Here is a 26479-nt window from a genome sequence, read left to right on the forward strand (position 1 = left end):
GGTTACATCATGATGTGTCTTTTTTTATTTTTATTGGTGACTATAGGAATTCCCAGTTCACCAAAAAATTAGACTTGAAATGCCCAAAAATGCAAATATGTTTCGTGTGAGCTTGTGTTTCCAGTGTCTCGTTCTCACATGCATACAAATGAAATTTAAAAGTGTTGTGTGACCGCCTCTTTGTGACCACAACTGTAACCATGCTTGATCCGTGTTAAAGTGTCTCTGCTCTCAAATTTCCATATTTAAAATGCCATCCAATGGGAGTTTGTGGTGTTAAGTGTTCCTTGGACAAGCAGAGCAAATATAGCATTGGTGATAGCATGCTGCTGCCAAGCAACACACGTGGAGATGGACCCTTATGTATTGTATAAGTTTTCACCCCTTTGTACTGTTCACTACAGTAACCACTAATCATGCCGTTCTGATAACCTATGCTTTGTGTTTTGTCATGTTTTTTTTATATAATATTATAATTTTAAGCATCTTAAATGCAGAATTCCGTTACAATGTTATGTTTAAAGAATATTAAGAGAGATAAAACATTTTAACTGGGTAAGTTTATGAAATATTGCTAAAGAATATTTGTCTTTGGAATGGATTGAATATAAAATGATAAAACAGAAAAATCTTGAATTGTTTATTTTTAACCGTATACAATTTTATATGAAGTGCATTGTTGTTAACGTATAACAACTGGGTTTTGGAGTATTTTATAATCATTTTACCATGTTTTTAGGTATGATTACATCCCTATGAATTTTAAATTGAAAAATGCAAATTAATCTCCACTCCTCTCTCTACCTAAGCTTTAAAGTGGTTAGGCTGAAATAAATGGCCTTTTTTCCATTTATGGGGTTGTGTAGCAGAACACAAGCAAGTTGACGAATGAAGGTCTGCAATCATTTGTATGAACCATCATTAATATCCTGCATTCTCATATGTGAGACTTTTACTGCATAATTAGTTTGATAAAGAAGGTCACTATGCAGACATAATGATATGATTTTTAGTTCTTATACGAAACTGATGTGCTAGCAAAGAAATGTTGCACTGAGCTGCGTTTAATGCATGTTCTAGTAAATGACGCAGATGGTGAGGACTACATAAGCCCTTATGTCTCCAGTGTTGCAGTACACTGAGCGATTTGTAAGAGGATCTCAGCAGTTCATCACTGTTCAACATTTGCCTCTTCATGCTGACTCTGTTTTTTCTAGGCTGTGTTATTAATTTAGCCTAGATACAGTATGTATCTGCATTACAATTTATAACTGCACTGAAAAGATTTGTGTTTTTATTTTATTATTAACTTAACAGATGAAAGCAAAGTATTATTCGCTTTTTAAACACTTCTGGATAATGTTATCTCTTGTATTTTATTAATGATCTTCATCTTTAAATCTGCCTAGTCAGCCTTATGCATTTACATTTAGTCATTAAACAGACGCTTTTATCTAAAGCCAGGACAATGGAAGCAATCAAAATCAACAAAAGAGCAATGAAATGCAAGTGTCTTAAGTCTTAAGTAATCTTAATGTATGTAGTACATGTAGCAAGGTTTTTTTTAAATCATATAATAAAAAGAACGAAAATAAAAAGATAGAATAGGAAAAGAATAGAGCAAACTAGTTTTAGAGGCCCTTTTTTTGCTTTTGCTAAGTGTATAATTAAAAAAACAGATAGAATACAAGGAGATTACAGAAGCTAGTGTTAGTTTCTTTTTTTTATATAAAGAAACAAGCAGTTAGTTAATAAATAGTGCAAGTCTAAAAGGGTCCTTTTCTAAAGAATAGATTTAAAATAGAGAGTGCTAGAGTTAGAGGGTCAAATAAAGATGGAAGAGATGTGTTTTTAGCCAATTCTTGAATTGATTCTCTAAAGAATAGGTTATGCAAATTGGTGTATAATCTCTTCATCTGCAGCAGAATTAAGGGAGTATTTTACCCCCAAAATTTAAATTTGCAGTAAATTACAAAATATTGATGGATTTTGAGTTGAGTGGGTTTTTGTGATGGTTTTAATCAGCTGTTTTGACACTCATTCTGACGTCACCCATTCACTACAGTGGATCTATTGGTGAGCTAGTAATTTAATGTGAATTTTTTCCAAATCTATTCCGATGCATAATAACTCATCTTGAAAGGCCTAAGGGAGTCAATTTTCAGCAAATTCATTTTTATTTTTTTATTTTTTTTCAGTTCCAGCTCCGGGAAAATTAATTATTCAAGCTCCCAGGGAGACTATTTCTACTTTGATCTTGTAGCTAATTTAAGGACAAATTTTACAGGCTTCATATCTCATTTTGTCCTGTCCTGGTCTGAGCTGGTGAGAACTAGCAGACCATTGTGACAGAAAAACCACCTACCAGCTGATCATAACATCTCAATGTGGTTAAGCAATTTTTTTTATTTGTATTTAATTTATTTAATTTATTTCATTTTATTTTTATACATGGTAGCTAATAATCATCTTAGACCAGCCACCATGTTCCCAAAAACATCTACCAGATAAGCTGGATTTGCCATTAGGGATTCTACACAGTGTTGCTTGCCTTGCCTGTGCTTTTTAATGATAATGACGTAAAGATGACCAGCCTTTGCATATTTTATTTATATTTGGATTCACGACGTTTGGAGATTTACTGCTGGTCTTTAATCTAATCGTGATCCACCAGTAGCAGCATCATCTCACGATTAATTCCTTCCCACAATGCCTCGCGCTAGTGATCGTTGGCGCTGTCTGTGGTGCTGAAGCTGCTCTCGCCGGCGGCTAGCTAGAGTCCTTCTGCTCCAGCATCCCCTCCGTGCAAAGGCGTTACGCGCTGGTCAACGACAGACAGCCGCGACCGGCTATTTCAGTCTGTTCTTTGTCTCTTTGAACGCTTTTTAATAGTCGAGAATCCTTAGTGTTGTATTTAGCTTCCCCCTGGAAGATACTATCCGGTCGCGTTTGTGTTGTTCAGCTCCAGTTTGGCTCGCATCCTTTATGCACAGCACGCTGCTCCAGCCCTTAAAGCGAACATAGGCATCCGTGTCGGAACAGCATGGCTTCCTGAACGAGATGGAAGCGAAGCAGCACTCGATCAAGAGCCTGAAAAGCTATCCGGAGGCTGGGGGCCGGAGTCTGGCGGCGGCGGCGGCGGGTGGAGACGGCGGAGGTGGAGGGTATCGCGTCGGCAGCGCGGAGATGGAGATGGAGGCGAAAATACAGAAAGCGATCGACTTCAAACTGGAGGGTCACCGATGCTACAAGGAGAAGAAATTCCGGGAAGCTATTGGGAAGTATCACAGGGCGCTGCTGCAGTTGAAAGGGATCCACGTCGTCGACGGGACCACCGGATCCGAGGTGAACCTCCTGAACCAAGCCGCGGCCAAGCTTACGGAAGAGCAGCGGCGAGCGGTGGAGAGCACCGAGATCGAGTGCTACGACAGTCTGACAGGTGAGAACCGCTGCCATTGTTCTGAACGAGCCACTCTGAGATGCTGCCGATGAGGGAGAAGGTCCTGGAGGCTACATAGAGGACCAGGTTCCTAAGAAAAAGCTTTATTATTAACACAGACTTATTCCACAGCAAGAAAACGATTGTGTTTTTACAAAGACAACACTGAAAACAATCAATTGTGCTTAACGACCAGTTTGGCCTTCATTGTTACTGAGCCAGTGAGTGTCATAAACTAGTCATAAACAAACTTCATTTAATGTCACGTTGTGGTTTTTTGAGAGCGCGAGAAGATTATGTTAAGAAACGTAACACGCAAACTATATTTTAATACTAGTAAGCGCGCTAATCACTTTATTTCAATTTTTTTACTTACCTTTCAAGTTCTAGGAGATGCGTGGTAAACTTTAGAGTATCAGGGATAACTAGAAACAGTTAACTAAAATACATAACTAAACTAAAACAGTTGCATTATAGCTAGTTTTGTTTGTAAACCTGGAAGAGTGTTCGATACGGGGTTGCTTGTTTTTGCAATAGCGGGGTTCAGTTGTTGTGAAAACAGCGTGCTTACATTAGGCTACTCGAAAAGATATTCACTCTTTATGCTACAATATAAATTACTGAACGTCGTATAACCCATGATATGGCTATTAAATCAAAGTCTGGGTATCATTTTATTATGGCTGTGTGTAGTCAATACATTCCCCAAGCATTTATTGCATCTACCGTCTTTAAATGTCAAATCCTATGTGATTAAAGACCAATGCATATTGTTTCCCAAATGCCATTTGATATAAACGCTGTGAGTTTAGTTGTAGATAAACAGCGATCACATTAACATAAAAAGGATCACAGATGCCAACTGTGTTGGCTCATTGGAAGAATATTGGTTAATACTCATGCACATCTGCCCGAGCTCGATGGGTGTAATGCCTGGTGTTCATGGCCCTTGATGTCTCTGGTGGTCTCGCATGGTGGTCGATTTGAGGTTTGAATGTCGCACAAATGTGGCAAACACTTCAGGCCCTCTGGGGGAAGCATTAAGGTGTGAAAGAGAGAATGGTCCATTTCGTTTTGTTTGTCCTCCTGCAGTCATGATGATGAGGGTGGGCTGGGAATATATAGAGAACATATGTAAATGCTTAGGCTATATAAAGATGCATTTTATATTTACATACAGTGTTTAGGGCCTTGAGGGTTGAGATGCACCTAGGATGCAGACGGAGTTTCGTGTTTCGTCTGGGTTTTGTCAACACTGTACTTTCTTTACATCTGGTTTGGATGACTTTAGACATCATAAAGAATCCTCCTCAGGTTCTCATCTGTTGATGTATTGTCACAGTACTTGATTCATCATACAAATGATTTTAAATGCAAAAACGACTTGCTGTATTGTGCCTACAATGCGTTCTGTTTCCAACAATCATGTGACAAGTAGCCCATTGCTTGTGTGCTGTCACTGGCCTCAGCGATTGTACCAGGGTGGTGTGGGTTGCCAAGTTAGGGGTGATGGGGAGGGAGAGAGCAAATAGAAGAGCCTACTGTGTGATCTACACATCTGAATAATGCAGTTGTGTGTGTGTGTGTGTGTGTGTGTGTGGTAATGGGCCTTTTTAACTGTTAGACTGTTTATTCTGTATTGTTCAACCCCTGTGTGCTCTTTTACAAAGTCTGTTGAGTTGTCTCTAGCGAACACACGAGTCTTGGCTCAGCAGAGTGTCATAAGTCAGTCCTGACAGGACCAAGAGACCATACAATATGCTACATCTGAAGCTCAACTGAAAGAGGAAGATATCAAAACACGAAACAGCAGAGCAAAGAGATGTGAGAGCTAGCTTGCAAAAAGTATAGGCTTAAAGCTTTTGTATCGTTTACATGATAAACCAAAATCAAGAAATACGTGTGCCATGTACAATTACCTAAATCTGTCTGAACAGTAAAAAAGATGAATGGATTATTTGCCATCCTTATTCATAACACCATAAGCTGTGCATTCCCAGGAGGACAGGACAACATTTCTAAGTGGGTTATGCCTACATTTTGGTCAAGTTTTTTTTGGTAGTGCAGTTACGCAAGATACAGAGAGTCTCTTTTAGCTATTAGTTTACATCATCTACTCACCACAGTAGTATTTGTTAGACTAACATGCTCTTCAGTTGTGTATGGTGGGAAGAATGCATTTGTTTAATGTGTTGTGATCTATATTGCATTCTGTCAAACCAGCGTTCGTTCAAGGCATTGCCATATATAAGCGCTGAAACTGAGAGCTTGTGAAGTCACTGCACCGTAAGATCAACACTGTGTAATTTTAGCACATTTGAAGCTGTAATATCAGAGACAATATTGCTAATGCAAACATAATGAAGCTGTTTGGATAAGCTTTTATTTTATTATTACTCACAGACTCAGCTGTTGTATTATAAAGAAGTCTATTATGCTCCCCAAGACTGCATTTATTTGATAAAAAATACAGTGAAAATTGTAAGATTATGAAATGTAATTATAATTAAAGTATTAATGCAACTTTTATTTTAATACAATCAATTATTACATACATTAATTTATTTATAATAAAATATAATTTATTCCATCGATGGCAAAGCTGAATTTTCCAGTCTTCAGTTTCACATGATCCTTCAGAAATCATTAATATGCTATTTATTATCATCGATAAATTAATTGTGCTGCCTAATACTTTTGTGGAAACAGTGAAACTATTATTTTTTTCAGGATTTTATTATTATTATTATCTTAATCTTTACTGTTACTTTTGATCAGTTTAATGATCAAGTTTTTTTCAGAGAATTTCACTTGGTGGATGTTTAAAATATATTTCTTTGATTTAGTTAATTGTAAAGATATGTATGAAACTGTATTGTTTTAAGTTGTTTTAAACAAACAACATTTTGTGATTGTTGCACTTACTCATGTACTTGATTTTTGTTTTATTGCTTTATAAATAAAAATGTTAAGGGTATTCTTTTCACCAGAAGGCTTGGGGAAATCATGTGAATCATGTGTCTTTAAAACACCCACTGACCTTTTGTTCTCACATTACAACAGACAGTGACAGTCAATGAACTTCTCAACCCTGATGTCCAATTAGAAGAGGCTGTATTATAATGAAATCAAGGCTTTCTCTCTGGATTCCTCTCTCTCTCTCTTTGCCTGGCTGACTCTGGAGAGTCCAGATAGGTGTTGCATTACATCCATAAGGAAGAGCCCTTATCGCTGTCCCAAGAGCCAAGTGCTTAAAAAGGGAAGAAATATTAAAGACACTCTTTTCATCTGCCAGTTCTCTCCTACTGGAAGACTTTCTGATGTGCATTAGGTATGAATGCAAGGTGAAGAGTACAAGAAGTGTGACGGAACGAGGTGTCTGTGTAAATTTTCGTGGTGGTTGGCCAGCAGAGTCAGCTGGTGCCAGGACCACAGATGGCATGGCATCGCCATAGGGTTCCTCTGGGCACAGGCTTTACTTACTGTACAGTACACTGTATTATATTATAGCAGCCTGGGGGGATGGAGGAGAAAATGAGAGAGATCACAAAGTACTGGATCAGACGAGGTTTGGCAGTGTGTTTGTGGATATTCAGAGAGACAGAAGTGCTTACCTGAACCTTAACATGTTGTTTAGGTCAAGCCATGTGAAGTTTTAGGTCATTTTTCATTGTAAAAAGACGAGATATGGCCACCAAAGCCAAGAATGCATTTATAAGACCCGTTAGGGAAGTAATAGGAGCACTTCTTCTGAAGTTACTCAGCTAATATTCAAATATGTGATTGGATGGAAAGCTTTGAAAGCATATTTCAAATAGATATTTGCTTGTCCAAAGTTAGATACTGACTTCAGAAGAGCAAACCTGCCTTTTTATAGATAAGTAAGCAATCAGTGGGCCACTGGCAACTTTATTTAAATCTTGATTGACATCTCAGATAAGCCCTGCTACTCAGTCTGTGGAAAAATGATCAGTTAGTATTAAATGATAATATCAAAAATATCTGAGTCAAAATAAAACTGGCTTGACATTAAGTTTAAACGCCTAATCAATGTTGAACATCTACAGGCCACACAACTACAATCAAGGTGAAGATTTGGTTCAAGAATATTATGGATAATACAATTCGACTGTATGGTCTAGTAAGTTCACATCAGCACAAGCTAATAAACTAATTATATGAATAATATAAGCAATATACAAGATAAACTCATAAGAAAAGATGTTTGTGAAAAAAGACTCTTATGCTCATCAAGGCTGCGTTTATTTGATATCGTAGAGTAAAAACTTTAATACTGTGAAATATTATTACAATTTCAAATAACTGGGTTTGAATTTATTTGAATGTTTGTAGATATGTAGCATCTGTTTATGCTTCTCTCATGATACCTTTGTGTTCATGAACATTCTAGCATATCTATAACAGGACATGTTACAAAGCACTTTCATACTGCTGCAGTTTTACATCCTGCAATGCAGGAGAGTTAGTGTTGAAACCTATTGTAAGCACATCATAAAAACAGAAAACTCTCCCGTAAGGACCCCAGCAACTACCGGCAATGTCTTATGATGCTGAGTCATGTACTGACGGGTGTTTGCTAGAGAGAGAGAGAGAGGAAGCACACCCCGGTGCGTCAACACAACGCTAGTCCTCCCTCAAGAAAATCTCTCTAAGGGCCACTGAAGATTTCTCCTGACCTGAAACACTTCTGTGTAAAGGCCTCAATGTAAACAGTGTGTCACCATAGTGCCACAAACTTAAAGGTATAATTCAACTAAAAATGAAAATTCTGTCATTATTTGCTCTCCCTCGATAGATAGATAGATAGATTTTCTTGGTGATGTTGTATTTTATTGTGGAATGCTTTTTCTCATGCATTGCTGTTGTTTTGGGGAAGCTCTGCACCTAGAAAGCCTAAATGTGAGCTTGCACAAGTTTATCTGTGAATGTGTTTTAAATACAGTGAGTTTGAGCTCCAGATGATTTTAGTGATGCTGACAACAGCACACAGCTCCAGATGTGGTCTTTGTGTGCAGGGTTTAAAATGAAAAGTCTTCTGTTGCATTCTCATTGCAGCAAGAAACAGGATTTTCCTTTAAGAAAGGAAAGCAGGAAAGTATGTTGGAAGTGGTGTAGTGAATTAATGTTTGATGTAAAAAATCTTTTGATATCTGAGAAAATGAATGTGCTGTCATCATATATTCTCCCTCATCTAGTTCCAAACCTGTATGAATATGGTGATTTGTGTCCTTTTTACAGCTTGAACACCTCAGTCCCTATTTATTATAACTGTGAAACACAACCCAATTTCAATTAGAAAACACCAATATTATTAAGTTATAATATTTTTAGCAAATTTGGATGGTTTGTGTTGTGAAAACTTAAGCATGAATATCCACTCCTAAACAAGCAGATTGTATGTAAACATACAAATAAGTTTGTACAAATGTATACGAATTTGTCACCAAAACGTAAAATGCTGTATAGTTACAGTTTACCATTAGAGTGTGGGAAAACAGCATCCAGTACAAACTTCAGGATTTATCTTTTTGCATTCCATGACAGAGATGAAGTCATATGAGTGAGGACCAGTAAAGCAAATAATGACAAAACTTTGGGCTAACTATTCCTTCAATGTAAAGTAGCTGTAGCCTATAGCTATTTTCAGTGGACTAAACAAGATGTCACTCACTGTAATCCAAGCTCCCATGCACACTGTTGCACCAAGAATATTTTAAGATCATTGGAAACTTGCCAGCATGATGTTCTTGAGAACTTCTCTATTTAGAAATATGACTGAAAGAAAACATTCAGTAAAAAAAAAAAAAAAAACAGGCATTTATTTCTAGAATTTTAGTTGATTCTACATAACAGTGAACATTCAGGATTATAATTCCTGCTGCTTGAACTGTCAACAGAGCTGTTAACAAATGTGTAATTATGCTGTTTTCAGTGGAGAAGCCAATGTTCCCCTGCTTAGTCGAAAAGCAAAAAGCTGTTGTTGTGTGGTGGTGTTTGTCCTCTCAGAGTGAGCTGTGTGCGATCGCTGTAGGGGGCCGTACCGCTGATACACCGTTGGCCATAGGACACAGAGTCATTCAGGGACAGTCGACAGCCCTCCTCATTAACTTCAACGATACGGGTCAGTGACACCCGCCTGGAGATGTCCAAGTGAAAACCTCCCTGGTGGTGTGGTCATGAATTCTCAAATCTATGATTCGTAATATTGCAGTGTTGTTGATTGTAAGACACTTTTTTTTTCTTTTACCTTATTTGCTTCTAAAGATTGCATTAGTATCTAAATGGTGCATACAATAATAGCACTTTTTGAAAGGGTACCGCCTTGTACCAAGCAAAAATGTATCACTTAATTACTATTTTATTTTTCTTGGTTTCTGGTAAAAATAAATAAAAAATTTAAATATTGGCATCCTCTGATAAACAATTTTTTTCTTGTTTTAAAGTGTAGATATAATTATGCTAAAACAAGAAAAATGCGAAATCATTTTCCAGTGGTGGGGGAAAAATTTTACTAAAACATATTTCAAGTTATGTTTAATAATATATAAATAGATAAATATTAAGATAGAGAATGTTCCCTGTTTTGTTTGGACTTACATCTTGAAGTTCTAGTTTCTTTGTTTCCTAGTTTTGTAGTCCTTTGTAGTTTTACTTTTGATTGGTTGACTGGTGATTCCCAGATGTGTTTTATTTTCCAATTTACCTTTGTGTTTAAATTGGATCAAACCCTTGTGTTCTTGTGTTTGATCTTTTTTCTGGTGTTGTTCCTTCATGGATGTCTCATTAATGGCCATATATCTGTTCCTCCTTTCTGCTTTCTGTTCTTCATGTTCTGGTTTTTGTATCATTTTGTATTTTTGCCATTATTTTAATAAACACTTTGCACATGGATCCTACTCTTTCCCACCTTTGCGTGTTTGAAATATTTAATTTTATAATATATATTAATTTTTTTTCTGAAAAGATCATGATAGAGATATTTTTTCACGTTATTTGATATTTTTTCCATTATTTGATATTATTTTGCAGTGTACAAAATAATGTACAATGCCCAGATTTTAGCACTTTGTGAAAAGTTTGTCCAAAAAAATCATTATTGAGAGAAAGAAAAAAGTATTAAGTGACCTCTCTAAGGATCTATATCATCTAGCTTTTTCCGCTGTTATGCATATTCATCAAATCTCTGTAAATGCCCGTGTCTAAGTGGAGTTACATTGCTGATGTTTCCATACAGTCATAATGGTTTACTGAAACCTCTGGTGCTAAGTGCATCGCTCAAGGGCTCTGACTGGGAATCACAGTCTGCTCATCATCCTCTAGCCCCAGCATCAAAATTTAATCACGGAAAATAAAAAAAACAAGCCATGCACATTTTAAATCACAGGCATATGATCAAGTGTCCATACAGGGATGTTTTGATTACTGTCAGCATGTGCATATGTTGTTTGAGGGCTTTGTGAAAGGGTGCTGCAGGGATACCCCATTAATATTTCATCCTCTCTTCTTAAACATGCTCAACGATTTTCTCTTTGCTGAGGTTCTGCAGCTTGCAAGCAGATCTGACTGAGTGATCTAGCCTTTTTCTCTCTGCAATCCATGTTGCACTGTGGGTAATCCATACAGACAGGATAGTGGACATTGACGACAGTGAGGGAAGAAGAGGGAAACCTTGCAGTCTGTACACTGTCTGTTGCAACATTAGATCAGTGGCACTTGCTTTTTTATTTATAATTCAGGTGAAAAGAACATTCTCTTTCCAGAGAGCGTTTTTACATGCCCAGTAGACAAAACATTTTATACACCCCTGTGGAGAAGATGAGTCATCAATATTTTTGGTCAATTTTCCACAGCGAGAAAGACTATTAAATGCAAATGCCTGCAAAATGTGTATTGTGGCAACCAGAGATGTCAAAAGTGGCGGTAGTTTTATTCATTAATGTGAAATAAGGATCTGAGTTGGCTGTTGTTTTTTTCTTATTAGATTTAAAACTGCAAAGTCATATATGCTGTCAGCTCCCCGGTGTACATGTGCATGGTGTGGTAAACATGGCTGCCGTTCTGTGATTACAGATGGTCAGAGGGAGAGAAATGCTCATGGAAAAGACAAGGGGTGGTAAGCAAAATATGGTGAGTGGGCCTCATCGAGTCCCTTTAGAGAACAGCTCAGCTTTCACTGCGTGACTGCCGGCTTCACCATCACCCACTCCAGCAATCAGTATCACTTCAGCCTCGTAATAAAGGGGCTCCCTCCAAACCCCACCCCTTCTGGGAGTTAAATCATATTCATTTTCTCCATATAGATTTTTAATGATACCACTGTTTCAACACAGACCAGGCAGCTCTGAGATAAGACCTTAAGACCTTCGCTCGGCTTTGGAACCCAAATTATGTTATACTTGATGAAATCCGAGAGCTTTCTGACCCTGGATAGACAGCAATGCAACTGCTACATCCAAGGCCCAGAAAGGTAGTAAGGACATTGTTAAAATAGTCCATGTGACATCAGTGGTTCAACCTTAATTTTAGGAATCCTTTTTGTGCGCAAAGAAAACATAAATATTGACTTTATTCAACAATTACTTCTCTTCTTTGTCAATCTTCAACTCACATTCACAAGAGTACCATGTAAATCATGTTTACTAGCCCAATTCTTGGCAGAGAACTACATTACCCATAATCCATTTTTTTTCTGCTTCAAATCATCGGTTGTAATGTTGTGATTTATTGTTATTCAAGCTGGTTGGTTTGGATCATGATGTTTAACTCTATTGAGCAATCTTTTTAAAGTGTTATGAATGGGAAAACCACTTCCAGAACTAAGATTGCTGCAGTCTGTTCTAGTTGGGCTTCATTATGAATGTGCAAATGATAAAATATATTATATATTCTATATACAATGTATATAATACAACAATTCACATTCATTTTCTCCATAGCAGAATTGATTTTTAATAAAAAAGGTAAAAAAGACAGACCTACTATGAGCTCCAAGGTTGTTACTCGGTGGTATGCTTTTATAGAAGCCATCTACCCTTGATCTACCATATTTTAAATTTGATTTTAAAAAATAATTACTTGTGAAAGACTACCTTTCCCATGATTCTGCAAGAAATCTCACCCAATCAGAGAACTGCGACAAGCAAATCATGCCATAAGATACGTAAATATTTTAATGCATATGAATATTTTGCAGTAAACATTAAATTGTATTTTTGTATACACAATCAAAAACTATAAATCAGTAGTTTTATGTTTATCCATCATTTTCAATTTGGTTATGACATTCACAATGCTTTAACATTGCCTTTTTAAATCACTATTGGAAAAATGTATAGGGAAAATACTTACAGAACCAAGTCCACTGAAAAAGTTGGCGAGCACTGTCTCGCTCTATTGCTAATAACTTCCAAATTGATTGTGATTGGATAGTCTTCTGGTTGATTATCCCCTCACTCTTTCTTTGTCATTTATAGAGCCTTGCTGCTGTTTCAGAAATAGATGTGATTTCTCAGGAAACCTGTTTCAGTGATATATCTGTCAGGTAGTTTGCCTGTTATGTGTGGAATTTTGCTTACAGTACCTATAACCTGTAAGAAACTTATTACATTCACAGGGAATGTGAATATAATAAGAACAAAGACAAAAACTGTGCAGGGAAGATGATTTTGTAAGTGATAAGATTAATGAAGAAGGTTAAAGTGACTACACAGTTACCAAATTCAGAAGGGAAATTAGATTCATACAATATGAATAGGTCATTTACTCTTCATCAGAAGGGGGAGGGATGGATAGAAAAAGAGCCATCGCCGGCTGCTAAGTCTGGGGGCCTCATGATTAGGGCAGCCTTCATCTTAGCGTCCTTCAAGCCACAGTGCACTGACTGACAAGGCCATTATCAACAGGCTTCAGTGCAGGGCAGAGGAACTAGCACTTAGCCGTAACTAATGTTTGAATTATACATGTGAGCTCAGTGTCCCTCAGCCTTGTTAAATAAGACAGAAAACCAATTCAAGCGCATCCAGTGCTAAACTATTCTGAGTCCCGCTATTGTTGCTTTTAATGCAGGCTGTTACTGCTTCCTGTTGGGGGTGATATGTTTTATTTGCTGATGGTTGAGTGACTGCCTTATTAAAAGTAGCATGAAGTGGGAAGCTTATAGTGCTGTGTTTTATTTGATATTGATAGATGCATAAACAAATGCATCACACTCAATTGGATAAAATGAATCATGTGTTTATCATTGCACTGTAAACTGTGAACATATTACCATGTAATGTCATATGTGGTGGTTGCTTATGCTGACTAAATGTGACTAGATCACTAGATGAGATGGAGAGGAGGGTGGGTTTGGGTGTTATATGTAGTATCAGCCTCTGTATACTCTTGATCTGACAAGCTTTATTGTGATTGGCTGTCTTTATGTAACTTCCAGTATATTATGTACTTCTGCACTACCAGCATCTCTTGCAAACAAAAACATTTTAAATATTGTCATGCGAAAAGTAGACAAAAACTTGTATCTCTTGTAAATTAATAGGCTATTATTTTAAATAATGCAATGTGAAAAGTAGAAAATAATAATGTGCATCTCCTGTAAACAAATGTTTTAAATAATGAATGTTTGCAAGTAGAACACTGCTGATTAAGAGAAAGAGCATGGCACCCACCTTATATGAGTATTTACTCTAGGCTCTTACTGTCACTTTTAATATGCCACACATGTGTGCGACATTGCAAAACTATGGCAAGCCAAAAGAGTCAGAATTACGCTTACATAAAATTATGTACATACAAAACACCATTTTTTTAAATGGTGTTTAAAACAGCATTAGTGCTATCAAATATGCTGTCCTGATAGCAGACGCCATAAAAAATGCATACATCGTAAAAAAAAAAAAAAAAAACTTTAAAAAATTTCATTTTAGTGGTCTGATCGGCTTGCCACAGACGTTGAAAGTCAATCAAGGAGAAATAATATTTTGATTGATGGAGTTCCTGAATCCACTGGCGAATCCTGGGCAGACTCTGAAGAAAAAGTGAAGGACATTTTTAGGCAAAAACTACAACTTCAAAGAGATTTGGAGATGGAGCGTGCACACCGAATAGGAAAACCTGAAGCTGCTAGAAATAGACCAAGATCCATTGTTGCTAAATTTCTGAACTTCAAGGACAAAGCTGCTGTTATGCAAAAAGCAAAGAACATCAAGGGCACGGCTCCAGAACATCTACCTGTATAGATCATATTTTCACAAACCGACCTGAACTGTGTAAAAAGGTATTGTCTATTCCCATTGGTAGCAGTGATCATAATCTGATCATTTCTGTGTTAACAACCAACCTGAGTGGATCTGGAACTGCAGTCTTATTTAAAAGATCTTATAAATTGTTTAAAAATGACAAGTTTATTGAAGATGTTCAAGCTATATGCTGGTCTGATGTGTTGGCAGCTAGTAATCCAGAAATTGCTCTCTTTAAATTTAACAATCTAATCTTGTCATTGATTGAGAAACATGCGCCTTTAAAGAAGTTTACTGTCAGGAATAACGTCACACCTTGGTTGATGAACTGAAAAATTCTATGAAAATAAGAGGTCAAATGAAAAGAACTGCAGTTACTACAGGAAATAGATGTGATTGGGACCTATATCGTAAAATGAGAAATTCTGTTACTAAACTTAATAAAAAGAAGAAGAAAATCTATTTTGATAATCATGTTAAAAATATAGGTAATGATAGTAGGAAGTTATGGAATGTTTTAAATCAATTGACTGGTAAGAAAAATAAAATAATTCCATCTTTTTTGGAAACGGGATAAATTTATAACTAAGCCAATAGATATTGCAAATTATCTTAATGATTATTTTATAAGAAAATTTGATAAACTAAGAGAAAATATGCCTAATCTAAATATATCTCACCTATTAATAAGAAATGAACTGATGAAAAATAAAAACTTAAGGTTTAAATTAGAAAGTGTAAATACCTGTAAAACCAAACCACCGGGTGTCGACGGTCTTGACAGCAGGCTTCTTAAACTAGCTGCTGACTCTATTGCCCCTGTTCTAACCCACATCATTAACCTCAGTTTTATCTGCTGTACCTGCCCACATGCATAGAAGCAGGCTAAAATAGTTCCTCTGCCCAAAGATAAGAAATTGCCTTTCTCTGGTCCCAACAGTCACCCGATAAGTATATTACCTGTATTATCTAAAATAATGGAATCTATAGTATATGATCAAATTAACAACTATTTTTATACAAATGATTTATTAACAGATTTTCAGCATGCATACAGAAAAAGTCACTCCACTGCCACTGCACTGACTCTGTCTGATGACTGGCTTAGAGAGACTGAAAAGAGAAATATTATTGGTGCTGTATTTTTAGATTTTTCTGCTGCCTTTGACATCATAGATCACGAACTGTTATTAACAAAATTATCTTGTTATGGTTTTGAGCAGTCAGCAATCACATGGATGTACAGTTATTGGTCAAACATAACACAGACAGTGTTTTTTAATGGCAGTCTCTCAGGTATCAGAAATATCACATGTGGCGTACCCCAAGGCTGTTGTCTGGGTCCATTATTATTTAATATTTTTACTAATGATTTACCGTACACTTTACATAAGGCTAACATTGTCATGTACGCTGATGATTCAACTATATATACATCAGCAAGTACACAAATGGAACTAGAAACTTTTTTAAATATAGAATTACAATATGTAGTAGATTGGATCAAATTAAAAAAACTGGCATTAAACAAAGTAAAAACTAACTGCATGAATTTAGGTTCAAATTATAACATTAATCAAAATCCTGTAATTAAAATTACATCCAAATTTGTTCAAATGTTAGTTCTTGTTCAGAGTAAGTTGTGTGGAACAGACCTTTGCTGTTGAGTCAGAGTTCTGACTATGTGAGAGTAGGTGTTCAGCAGTGGTGTAGGTGGAGGGGAGAGTCAAGACGAGGTCGTGTTTGGGTGAGTAAGGACACAGTAGGAGGGGAGGTGTCATTTAGACTGATGAGTCCCTGCATCAACCATTAAGCATCAAGAGAACTAATTACCATCAGTGACAGCAGGGTAATCACCACAAACCAACACCGCTTTAAATTAGCTCCACTCCCCTACCAGATACTGTCAGCCCTGCACCTGTCAAAAGAGCAGTGCCCCTGAGAGAGCTAAAGGGATAAAAAAAAAAAAGCACAGAGAGGGAGAGAAGATAATAAGGAGTGTAGAAAGAAGGAGGGAGTGATCCAGTCCACTGGAGATGGATGTTCCGGGAGGAGGCTGTTTGAAATCGATTGCCCTCAAGTTCTCACTCCCTCTACTCTGCCTCACCTTTTTGCTATTCTCTTTGCTTCACAAACCACAATCCGTTATCTTCCTGCTTTGCTAATTTATATTCTTTACTAACATTCGTATCTACTAACTGGTAGCGTTTCTGGAAAAAAAAAATATAATAGTTTTTTTCTTCTTATGTGAAGGTGTAAATATGAGGGGAATCCTGAACATTTGTTAACCACTCCTAACTTTTGCTTGTCTTTCTCTCCCACACACACACACACACACACACAAAACAGCTGTCCCTGCACCTGTTCAGTTTTAAGAAAATCACAAACCATTGATCTCCAGAAACATCTTACAGTTCACCCGAAAATAAACATTGTGCTATAACTTTAGAAACTTCCTTTGGTTCCAAACCTTTATGACTTTATTACTTCTTAAAATAAGTTGTTTAGCAGAAAGTTCATGCTGCTCTTCTTCATGTAATAAAAGCGAACATGATTGTTTATTGCCAAGCTCCAAAAGACACCATAAAAGTTATCTATGTGACTTTTGTGCTATATATTACTTTATATATTTATATATAGCTTTGTGATGGATACAGACCAAAAATTATGTTGTTAGTTGTTTGGTCACAAAAAAAAAAAAAAAACATACTACAGCTCTTAAATCTACTTTGTGTTTGTTTGTTAATGCATTACAATTTATTTGTTTTAATTTTTTGTTTGTTTTTTAGTATGTTAATTATTATGTTAATGACATTATTGTTCTAAAATGTGAGGTTGGCAATATTTTTTGGATAATATCTCATTCTCACCAAGGTTGCATTTATTTGATCACAAATACAGTAAAAAATAATAATGTTACAATTTTAAATAACTATTTCTAATGTTGATAAATATTAAAATGTAACATAATTTGTGATGCATTTTTAGGATTCTTTGATAAACATAAAGTTCAAAGGAACAGCATTTATTTGAAATAGAAATCCTATATAACATACTATCACTTTTGGTCAGTTTAATGCATAAATGCTAAATAAAAGTATTCATTTAGGATAGGATATAAGCTGAGGCATAAGGACTTATTTTAGTTTTGTCAATTATGCCAGTGCAGTTCATTACTCATTATTGACTGAATTCTGAATATTCAAATGAGACAATGTTTGTGCAAACCAAAGCAAAAAGTGGTGAATGCAACACACACAGAAAAGTTGGATCATCTCAAGATGGACCATGTTAGTCTCTGCCCTGCTCAGATGACCAGCTCTGGCTTTCTAGCTGTGCTCTTAGCATTTATGTTCTCATATAACTATGATGCAGCATAAAGTGCATTGGGTCCATTAATATGCGATGCCATCATTATTACACACAAAGAGCCACTCAACAGACACTTAAGTGCAGTATCCACAATGCCACGCCTTATCCATTTGTGTGATGAATCAGTCTGCAGGATTCGTGTGTGTTTGTGTGCGTGAGTCTGTAGGTGTGTTGTGGAGAGAGAGAGAGAAAGATCAGGATATCACAAAAGTTAGGAGCCATTAGACCATTATTGCCTGAAACTGAATACACGGAGAGCTCGCCAGGGTTCCAGTTGCCAAGAATGAAGATGGACAGGACGCTTGATGAGCACGATTGTGCTGCTGTGCTGAAAGGCAGTTTCTCTCTCTCCCGTCCCAGACCAAATGAGACGGGCTAGCCCAGTTAATCACAAAAACACAGAGATCAAAACGTTAGGATGCATGAAATGACAACGGGAGAAGGCTTTTAATCCATCAATAAATCGCTGTATTGTCTTCGAAGGAAAGTCAATACAAACCAAATGCTGTTATTGTACTGCTGGACAATTCTTCTATTTATGGGGGAGTTTTATACATCTTTTATAGGGAAAATGACAATTTAAAAAGGATGAATGAGACGGTTGGAGAGAAAGGAAGCCTTGACAAACTCTCTAGTCGGAATGGATTTTCATTTATAAAGAACTAATTTAGATGAGATGATTCCTCTCTCGCTTTTCATTTGTCACCTAATCATCGTTTATCTCACTCCTGCTCTTGTTAGTCGGTCCTTCTGTCTTTATAACCTTCATTATGGGCAGATCATGTTCTTCTCCCCCTTTCCTCCACTGACTATGTGTCTGACTTAACAGCTGTTTGAGAAGTCAGCAGATGTTAGCTTTAGTTACGTCTGTACAGCAGCACATGGCCTTCCTTTTATCAGCGATCTCCATTTTCTGGTGCTCATGTCATCATTCTCCCATCATGCCCACAAACCCAGAGCTTTGATAATGCTGTTGAGGAATACAAAGGTTTCTGGATGTCTTTAATGGTTGATCATTTTTCATGTAGTACATTATGTTCTCATCATGTTTCTGCAGAATTCCTTTACTTTTTAAATGACTATTAACATGGCTTACTTGGCTGTTGGTAGATTTTGAAAGGACAGAAAGGGAAACTACCTTTTCTGTTGAATTTGGTTATATAACTTAATAAATCCTGGCACATATATTGGCCTGTCTCTCATTTTTTCATTTATTTGTGATTTTTTACGGAGGGTTGTGTTTGTTTACTGCCGATGTGACACTTTGAATTCTGTGTAGAGTTTGTGTGGTGAAAAATCATGTTGTAGAGTTTGAATTTGTTGTTGACTGATCTTTTTTTTTTTGTCTCTGTCACCACTGACATCTTTCCATGTGCTGATACCCCTGACTCATGACTTTCACAGAGGTGTCAGCAACAGGCTGATGGTTGGAGGAGCTTAACAGAAAAGGACAGAGGGAGGTTGTGGATATAAAGCAGCAGCTTTTGTCCTTGTATTTGGTGGTCAGCAGGCTCTCAGCTGCACAGACAGACATTAACCTTGGCAGGGGTCAGACCGGGCCAACATTGGTGCCGCTCTGATGCAGTAAACCGGTATTGAGCTAGATAATATTTAGTAGATACAATGGGGTCACAGAGTTTTATTGTGATTTCACTTTACTTTGATGTGTGACTGAGTTGGAATTAAACATTCTAAACAACCTAAATAGCATATATTAATAAATACAAATCCATTAAATAACAGAATTAAATAAAATAGAAAAAAAAATGTTATATAATAAATATTAATATATATTACCATTCGAAAAGCTTGGGCAAGTATGATTTTTTTTTTTTAATTAATGAATTCGTATTTTTTTCAGAATGCATTAAATTGATCAAAAGTGACAGTAAAGACATTTACAATGTTACAACTTAACATTGTTGTGTAACAACTTGTTTTTTTAATTTACTTTCTTTCTATTTATAAAATGTGTTCCTGTAGCTCAATTGGTAGAGCATTGCGCTATCAAGCAGAAAGTTGGGGGTTTGATTCCCCCAGAACACATGATAGGTAGAAATTGATAGCCTGAATGCACTGTAAGTCGCTTTGGATAAAAGTGTCTGCTAAATGCATAAATTTAATTTTTAATTTAATTTGATCCTAAAATGATCCTGAAAAAATTTAGCATTGTTTTCACAAAAATATTAAGCAGCACATTTTTTCAGCTATAATAATAATAAAATTTTTATTTGTATAGAGCTTTTAACGATGCAAATCATTGCAACTTTACAGAAAATTAAGTTTCTACAATATTTAGTTGTAGTTTATCAGTGGTCAGTTTATGTACATATGGCAGAAATGTATGGAAAAATCAACTGAAGATGTAACCAAACAGACGATGAACACTATTAACTGTCAGGAACACAACTGGACACAGATGCAGGTTACAGTGCGAGACCAATTTATTCAAAAAAGTCAAAAGAAAAGCTCCCTCCAACAAACAAAAACAGGCCGGGAAATGAGGAAAAAGGTCCAACAAAAATAAGAGACTTCAATGTCCTTGCAAAAATGCCCGGCAGGGGGCGCCCAACGGCGCGGCCGCGTAGAGAGCGGTGAGGGGAGGAAGCCACGAGAGAGCCAGTGACGGAGCAAACAAAACTCTTCAGAAGTATGCCGGTGCCCGGTCTAGGAAATGAGGGAGGGGAAAAATAGAAAAACAAAACAAAACCAGTAGCAGCAAACAATGGCACGACAGAACAAGGCTTGACAGGATCAGACAGAAAGACTACACCGGGACTATTGACGAACAACGATCTGGCACCGATAGGCGCGACAGACGAGAATAAATAGAGCAAGAGATGAACAGACATTGAACTCAGGTGAGCGGAGTCAAACAATTAGAAGCGGAAACAGTAGTGATGAGGGGGAGGGATGAACGCCACAGATAGGTGCAAGACGAACGATCAAAACCAAAACCAAACACCATGTGCACACGAGCTGCAGACATATACAGAAACACACCGAAGAACGGGGTGATCAGACAGCGGACATGACAATTAACAGCAATTATTATATGATGCAATCAAACTTATTGCAAAATTTGGTAGGTCTGTTTGTTGTTTCAGGGTTGGCATCATCTGAGGTCCTCTGATGGGTTGACATCATCTTTTCTCAGGTGTTCTGGATCCAGACTGGTATCTTGTTTAACCCAAGCTAAAGAATAATAATGCACATATGATCAGATATAACTAAAGTCCAAGATTATGAGATGCATTATTTGAATGCTTGGCGAAAGAGATATGTTTTTAATCTAGATTTAAACAGAGAGAGTGTGTCTGAACCCTGAACATTGTCAGGCAGGCTATTCCAGAGTTTGGGAGCCAAATGCGAAAAAGCTTTCCCTCTTATTTAGTGGACTTTGCTATCCTAGGAACTACCAAAAGTCCAGCGTTTTGTGACTTTAGGGAGCGTGATGGATTTTAGCGTGGTATAAGGCTAGTTAGGTACGCAGGAGCTAAACCATAAAGGGCCTTATAGGTAAGTAATGATAATTTGTAACTGATACGGAACTTAATAGGTAGCCAGTGCAGAGACTGTAAAATTGGGCTAGCCTAATATGATCATATTTTCTTGACCTGGTAAGAACTCTAGCTGCTGCATCTGCATTAGCTTGTTTACTGAGGATGTAGGACAACCAGCAGTGCATTACAATAGTCCAGTCTAGAGGTCATTAATGCATGAACTAGTTTTTCTGCATCAGAAACAGTTTACATGTTTTATAGCTTGGCAATGTTTTTAAGATGGAAGAATGCTGTTTTTGAAACATGGGAAATATGAATTTTAAAAGACAAGTTGTCATTGTAAATCTATGGGATTTTTATGATTTTTAATCTTAAGTTTTATGAAAACTATAAGTCAGATCAATCTGAAGAGCTGGGCTAAGTTTGGTGGTTCTAGCTTGAAAGCTCTAGGAGGATTAGCGTTAAGAAATTTAGTTTAAGAAGAATAATAAAAAGATTAAGTAGCAGATCAGTAGGTTGGCTTTCTCAATGTAATGGTCAGCTTTGCCACCACTGTAATAAATGTTTAAATATATTAATTAAAAACAATATTTCACACTATTACAGTCACTTGTATGTTCCTGTCTCCATTTAGTTTATTTGTCCCAGGTCTTTCCTATGTTTGTTTCATTAGTTCCAGGTGTTCCTCATCTTCCCCTCAAGTCCTGCGTATTTATAGTGAATCCAATTTTAAGTTTCTTTGTCTGCTGTAAAATGTCTTCTGAGTTCTTGTGTTTGCCCCATTGCTGATTAAATTCCATGTTTGTAATATTCTCCCGGGTCTCCTTGCTCCTTCCAGCCTGAGTGAATCGTGACAATTACAGCTTTACTGGATTTTTCACTAAATAAATAAATTCAGCATTGGTGAGCAAAAGAGATTTCTTTAACAACAACAACAGCAACTCTTAAACAACTCTTGCTAACCTTTCAATCTTACAACATTCCTTCATTCAGCCAGTGCATAATGATGTAAAAGGTAAATTCAGTTCATAATTAGAAACTGTGAAGAAGTGAGCTTATGCAAGAGCTGGAATGATGAATTAAATTGCAGACAGTCCTAAACGCCTGAAGATTCTAGACACAGGCCACATACACACAGTAAACTCAAATTGAAATATAAAATTGAGTTTCCCAGCCCCTGCCATCAGTGTCCAGCTATGTCATCTGCTGTTGGAATAAATAACCCTGATTGGACGAGGGGAACATGCACCAGCTGTCTAGCAGGCACCGTAGTAATTCATTTGCCGTGCAGATGTTCTTTCAGGGCCAATCGTCTAATTAGCTGCGGGTTTTTTTTAACCAAAGACCTCCATATTTAGTTCATTCAATGAAATATGGATGTGGAAAATTTTCAGATTATTATCTGTCATTAGCCATTAAAACTTCAAAATCCTGTATTCTTTTTAGTAAAAGTGGAAGTATTATAGCATCAAATAGTCATGCATTTTTCATAATCTAATTTAAATCTATATAAAGTAATTATAGATAAAGAAATAAATTATATACACACTCCCCTTTTAACATTCATCTCTTTCTTTTCTTTAAGGCATGCACATTTTCAGGCACATCCAATACTTCTAAGCATCAGTTTTTGATTAGGATGTGTCTCGTTTGGTTTATTTTCTCTTTAGACAGCAGATAAAACAATTACTTCATCTGTGCAACTGAGCCTAGAGTGGCTAAAAGATGCAATTAGGCCTTCACTTTGTGCTAATGTGGTTATGTGAGACCAAATGCTGTTCTCAGACCTTCAGTGCAACTGATGACTGCGAGAAAAACATACTGTCCCTTTTTCAACTTTATCTATCAGTCCAGGGCTTTGTAGACCACTATATTTCATGGCTATTTTTTACTCCCTTCTCCCTAGCTGTTCATTGATTAATTCATTTGAGCTGTTTTATTGTTTGTCCTGTCCTTCTGACTGTACTAATTCCTCTCCTTCTCTCTTTCTTTCACACTCTCTGGTTCTTTATAGCGTGCTTGCTGCAGTCAGAGCTGGTGAATTATGAGCGGGTTAAGGAATACTGTTTGAAGGTACTCGGACACCAGCAGGATCACTTTAAGGCCATGTATCGTGCTGGGATTGCCTTCTACCACCTGGGAGACTACGAGCGTGCACTGCGTTACCTACGCGATGCCAAGTGCCGTGAACCCACAGGTGGGCATTATGATTGCTTTATTATCATAAACAGAAGTGTTTCTCAATTGGTTATACTTTCATGTTCCAGATTTTACAATTGACCTAAGCAATAACTAAATTGTTTGTTAGGGATCCACCGATATGGAAATTCCGTCCGATACTCTGCTAATCAGATAATTATCTTCATGTTATGTTTGATATTCTGTTTATTTTGTCTAAATAGGTATTAAAATCATTGTTTTAAATGGGTCATATGACTTTGCTAAAAAGAACATTATTTGGTAACATTATTTTACAGTTTTAGTAATTTAGAACTTAATATTATTTATTTCACTTAATAAACAAACATTTCTGATTATTGTTTCAGTTTTTGACATATATACAGTATATATCATTTCGATTAACAAGGTAATAACAACACTGCCGCAGTTCAACAGTTGAGAATCATAATATGTAAACCATTTAGCTGTATTTTTGTTATGTTGATGTGATCTAATGTAGCAAGTTTTAGCCTTATTCTGGTGTCTTTATTTCTTTCTCCCTTGCTCTTCTTATGTTCTACACTTCATCCTCTCTCTATCCAGACACAAATGTGCTGCGATACATCCAGCTGACAGAGATGAAGATGAGTAAGAGCGGTCAGCAGGTGCGTGAGAGTGGGAAAGAGTCATTGGGTTAATTCGGCCCGACCCCCCAACGACCTTAACCCTGCTTCTTTAAGTCTCTCCCCTTTTCCCCACAATTCCCCCCATCCCTTGGTCAACCAGGATACATGTGCTGCGCCCTTCTCTGAAAGCGAACTCCAAATGGGCACAGCACCCCGCGACTGTCTTTTCTCGCTCTGCGATTTCTCTGTCCCTTTAAATCCAACGTCCCCGGTGCTTTTTATTTCCCAGGTATTGAGAAATTGACTGATGAACAAAGACCACGGAGACGGAAAAAGAAGAAATGCTCTGTTGAAATGATATAAACAATGGGGCTCTGGCATTACAATTTAAAATGACATGATCGAATGAGGATATCAACATATTTTGAATGAAAAACGTGATTGGCAGAATTAAATCTGTTGGTAGAGAATTGAGTGAAAGCACACGAATCAAAGCCACACTACTACTTAAGCGCAGAAGATGATGGTCAACGATTAGCCCAGTGACCTTTGAACTCACTCTGATCCATTGAGAAGCACTCTCTCTGCTCAATACAGAAGAGAAGCAGAGAAGTCGATGTTCAATTCACACTCACCTGCAAAAGCCTGTTACTTTATGTCTCCTTTTTCTCTCTCTTGAATTTGGGCATATCTCAACTCAATTTCTGAACTGTTTCAATTCAAGGGCTAATTCAAGTGTTTGTAATTTGTCCTTTGATCTTGATTTTGTTTCGCCTCTCGGTTTGGTGTACTATAGTGGTTTGAGCAAGTTGTTATCAATCCCTTACTCAAAGGTACAGTATAACATTCTCTGTTCTAATGTTAGCAGGTGTTTTGTTGAACCTTGTCTCATATCCCCTTCCCATTAAGAGTGCATCCTGATGTTGTCCCAATGTTTATGCAGCCTGTTGGAATATTATAGACTAATGGAGCCATATTGAAAACTCTTGTGTTTCTACAAGAAATGGGAAAAAGTGCTTAATAGAGGTCTGATAAACTTGCATAATATATCTACCCTAAAATATCAGCATTACAGCACAGTGGTAAGTAAAAGGACATAAAATGCTCTGTTGACTCTTGAGAATTGTAGTTTTGACAACCATTAAGTGTTACGTGTATGTCCTCTTCTTCATGTTATGCTTTTTTGAGCTTTGTTATGGAAACTGATGATGTTTTGTTCATTGAGGCAGCATCTGCAGTGGATTCATTTGAATGTGAAGACGCCTTTGACAGCACACCGATTGGATTAATGGCTTTGAGGAGATGAGGACAGACAGATGAAATTATCCATCTGACCTAATATAAGAGATTTAATTGTGTCAGTGGGACTCTGGGGATGTTGTGCCATGGTTTCAGATGAGAAGACACACTGATGAGATTCAGAACACATAGCAGACCATACAAGCAAATCTCTCTGTTGCAGTGACACTTGAGGAATATGGAGAAAAAATAAGGTGCATTTGGTTACTTTTTATTAATAATAAAAAAAACATAATACATTCAATAATAAATACATTCGTAATAAAATTCAAATAAATAGATACACACAGTAGAGTTTAGCAAATATAATTAAAATGATAAATACTCACATGCAATCAATACTCCAGTCATGTCGTCTGATACTACATTATCTACATACTACTATACTACATGGAGCGTGTTGTCTTCTTATGGGGCTTCCATGTCTAATAGTAATAAAGACAATAATATAAATAATGACAATTATTAGTTCATTGTTATATAGTACTTTCGCCGTGCTCAAGGCACTTTATAAAACAGAAATGTATGAAAATGAAGTGAACAGCAGTTAATATTCAAACTTCATACACCCATACCAGTAGGTGTCAGTATGCTTCTCTGGGATGAAAAAGAGCTGGAACAAAATCGTATTCCCCCGGTTTCACAAACAAGGCTTAAGCATAGTCGCAGACTAAAGTGCAAATCTGAGCTGTTTTAATTGAAAGAAACTTTTACTGACTGATCTTAAAATATATCAGTGTCTCTATTTTGTCTCAAAATGCACACCAGTAATGTTTTTCAAAGGCATGTTAATAAAAACTACTTAAATGTCCTAACTGAACT

At 36.8% G+C, this 26479-nt stretch overlaps 1 protein-coding gene across 1 annotated transcript; it reads left to right on the forward strand.

Moving 5' to 3' along the window:
* The first annotated feature begins 2662 nt into the window (after positions 1-2662).
* Positions 2663-25167, forward strand: LOC132101923 (tetratricopeptide repeat protein 9B-like). Its single transcript, XM_059507143.1, has 3 exons — positions 2663-3439; positions 23587-23769; positions 24336-25167. Exons 1-3 carry the CDS (start codon positions 3061-3063, stop codon positions 24428-24430), a joined length of 657 nt encoding a protein of 218 aa, XP_059363126.1. The 5' UTR covers positions 2663-3060; the 3' UTR covers positions 24431-25167.
* The last annotated feature ends 1312 nt before the right edge of the window (positions 25168-26479 follow it).

The sequence above is a fragment of the Carassius carassius genome, chromosome 23 (assembly GCF_963082965.1).
Source record: "Carassius carassius chromosome 23, fCarCar2.1, whole genome shotgun sequence".
NCBI classification, from domain to species: Eukaryota; Metazoa; Chordata; class Actinopteri; order Cypriniformes; family Cyprinidae; genus Carassius; species Carassius carassius.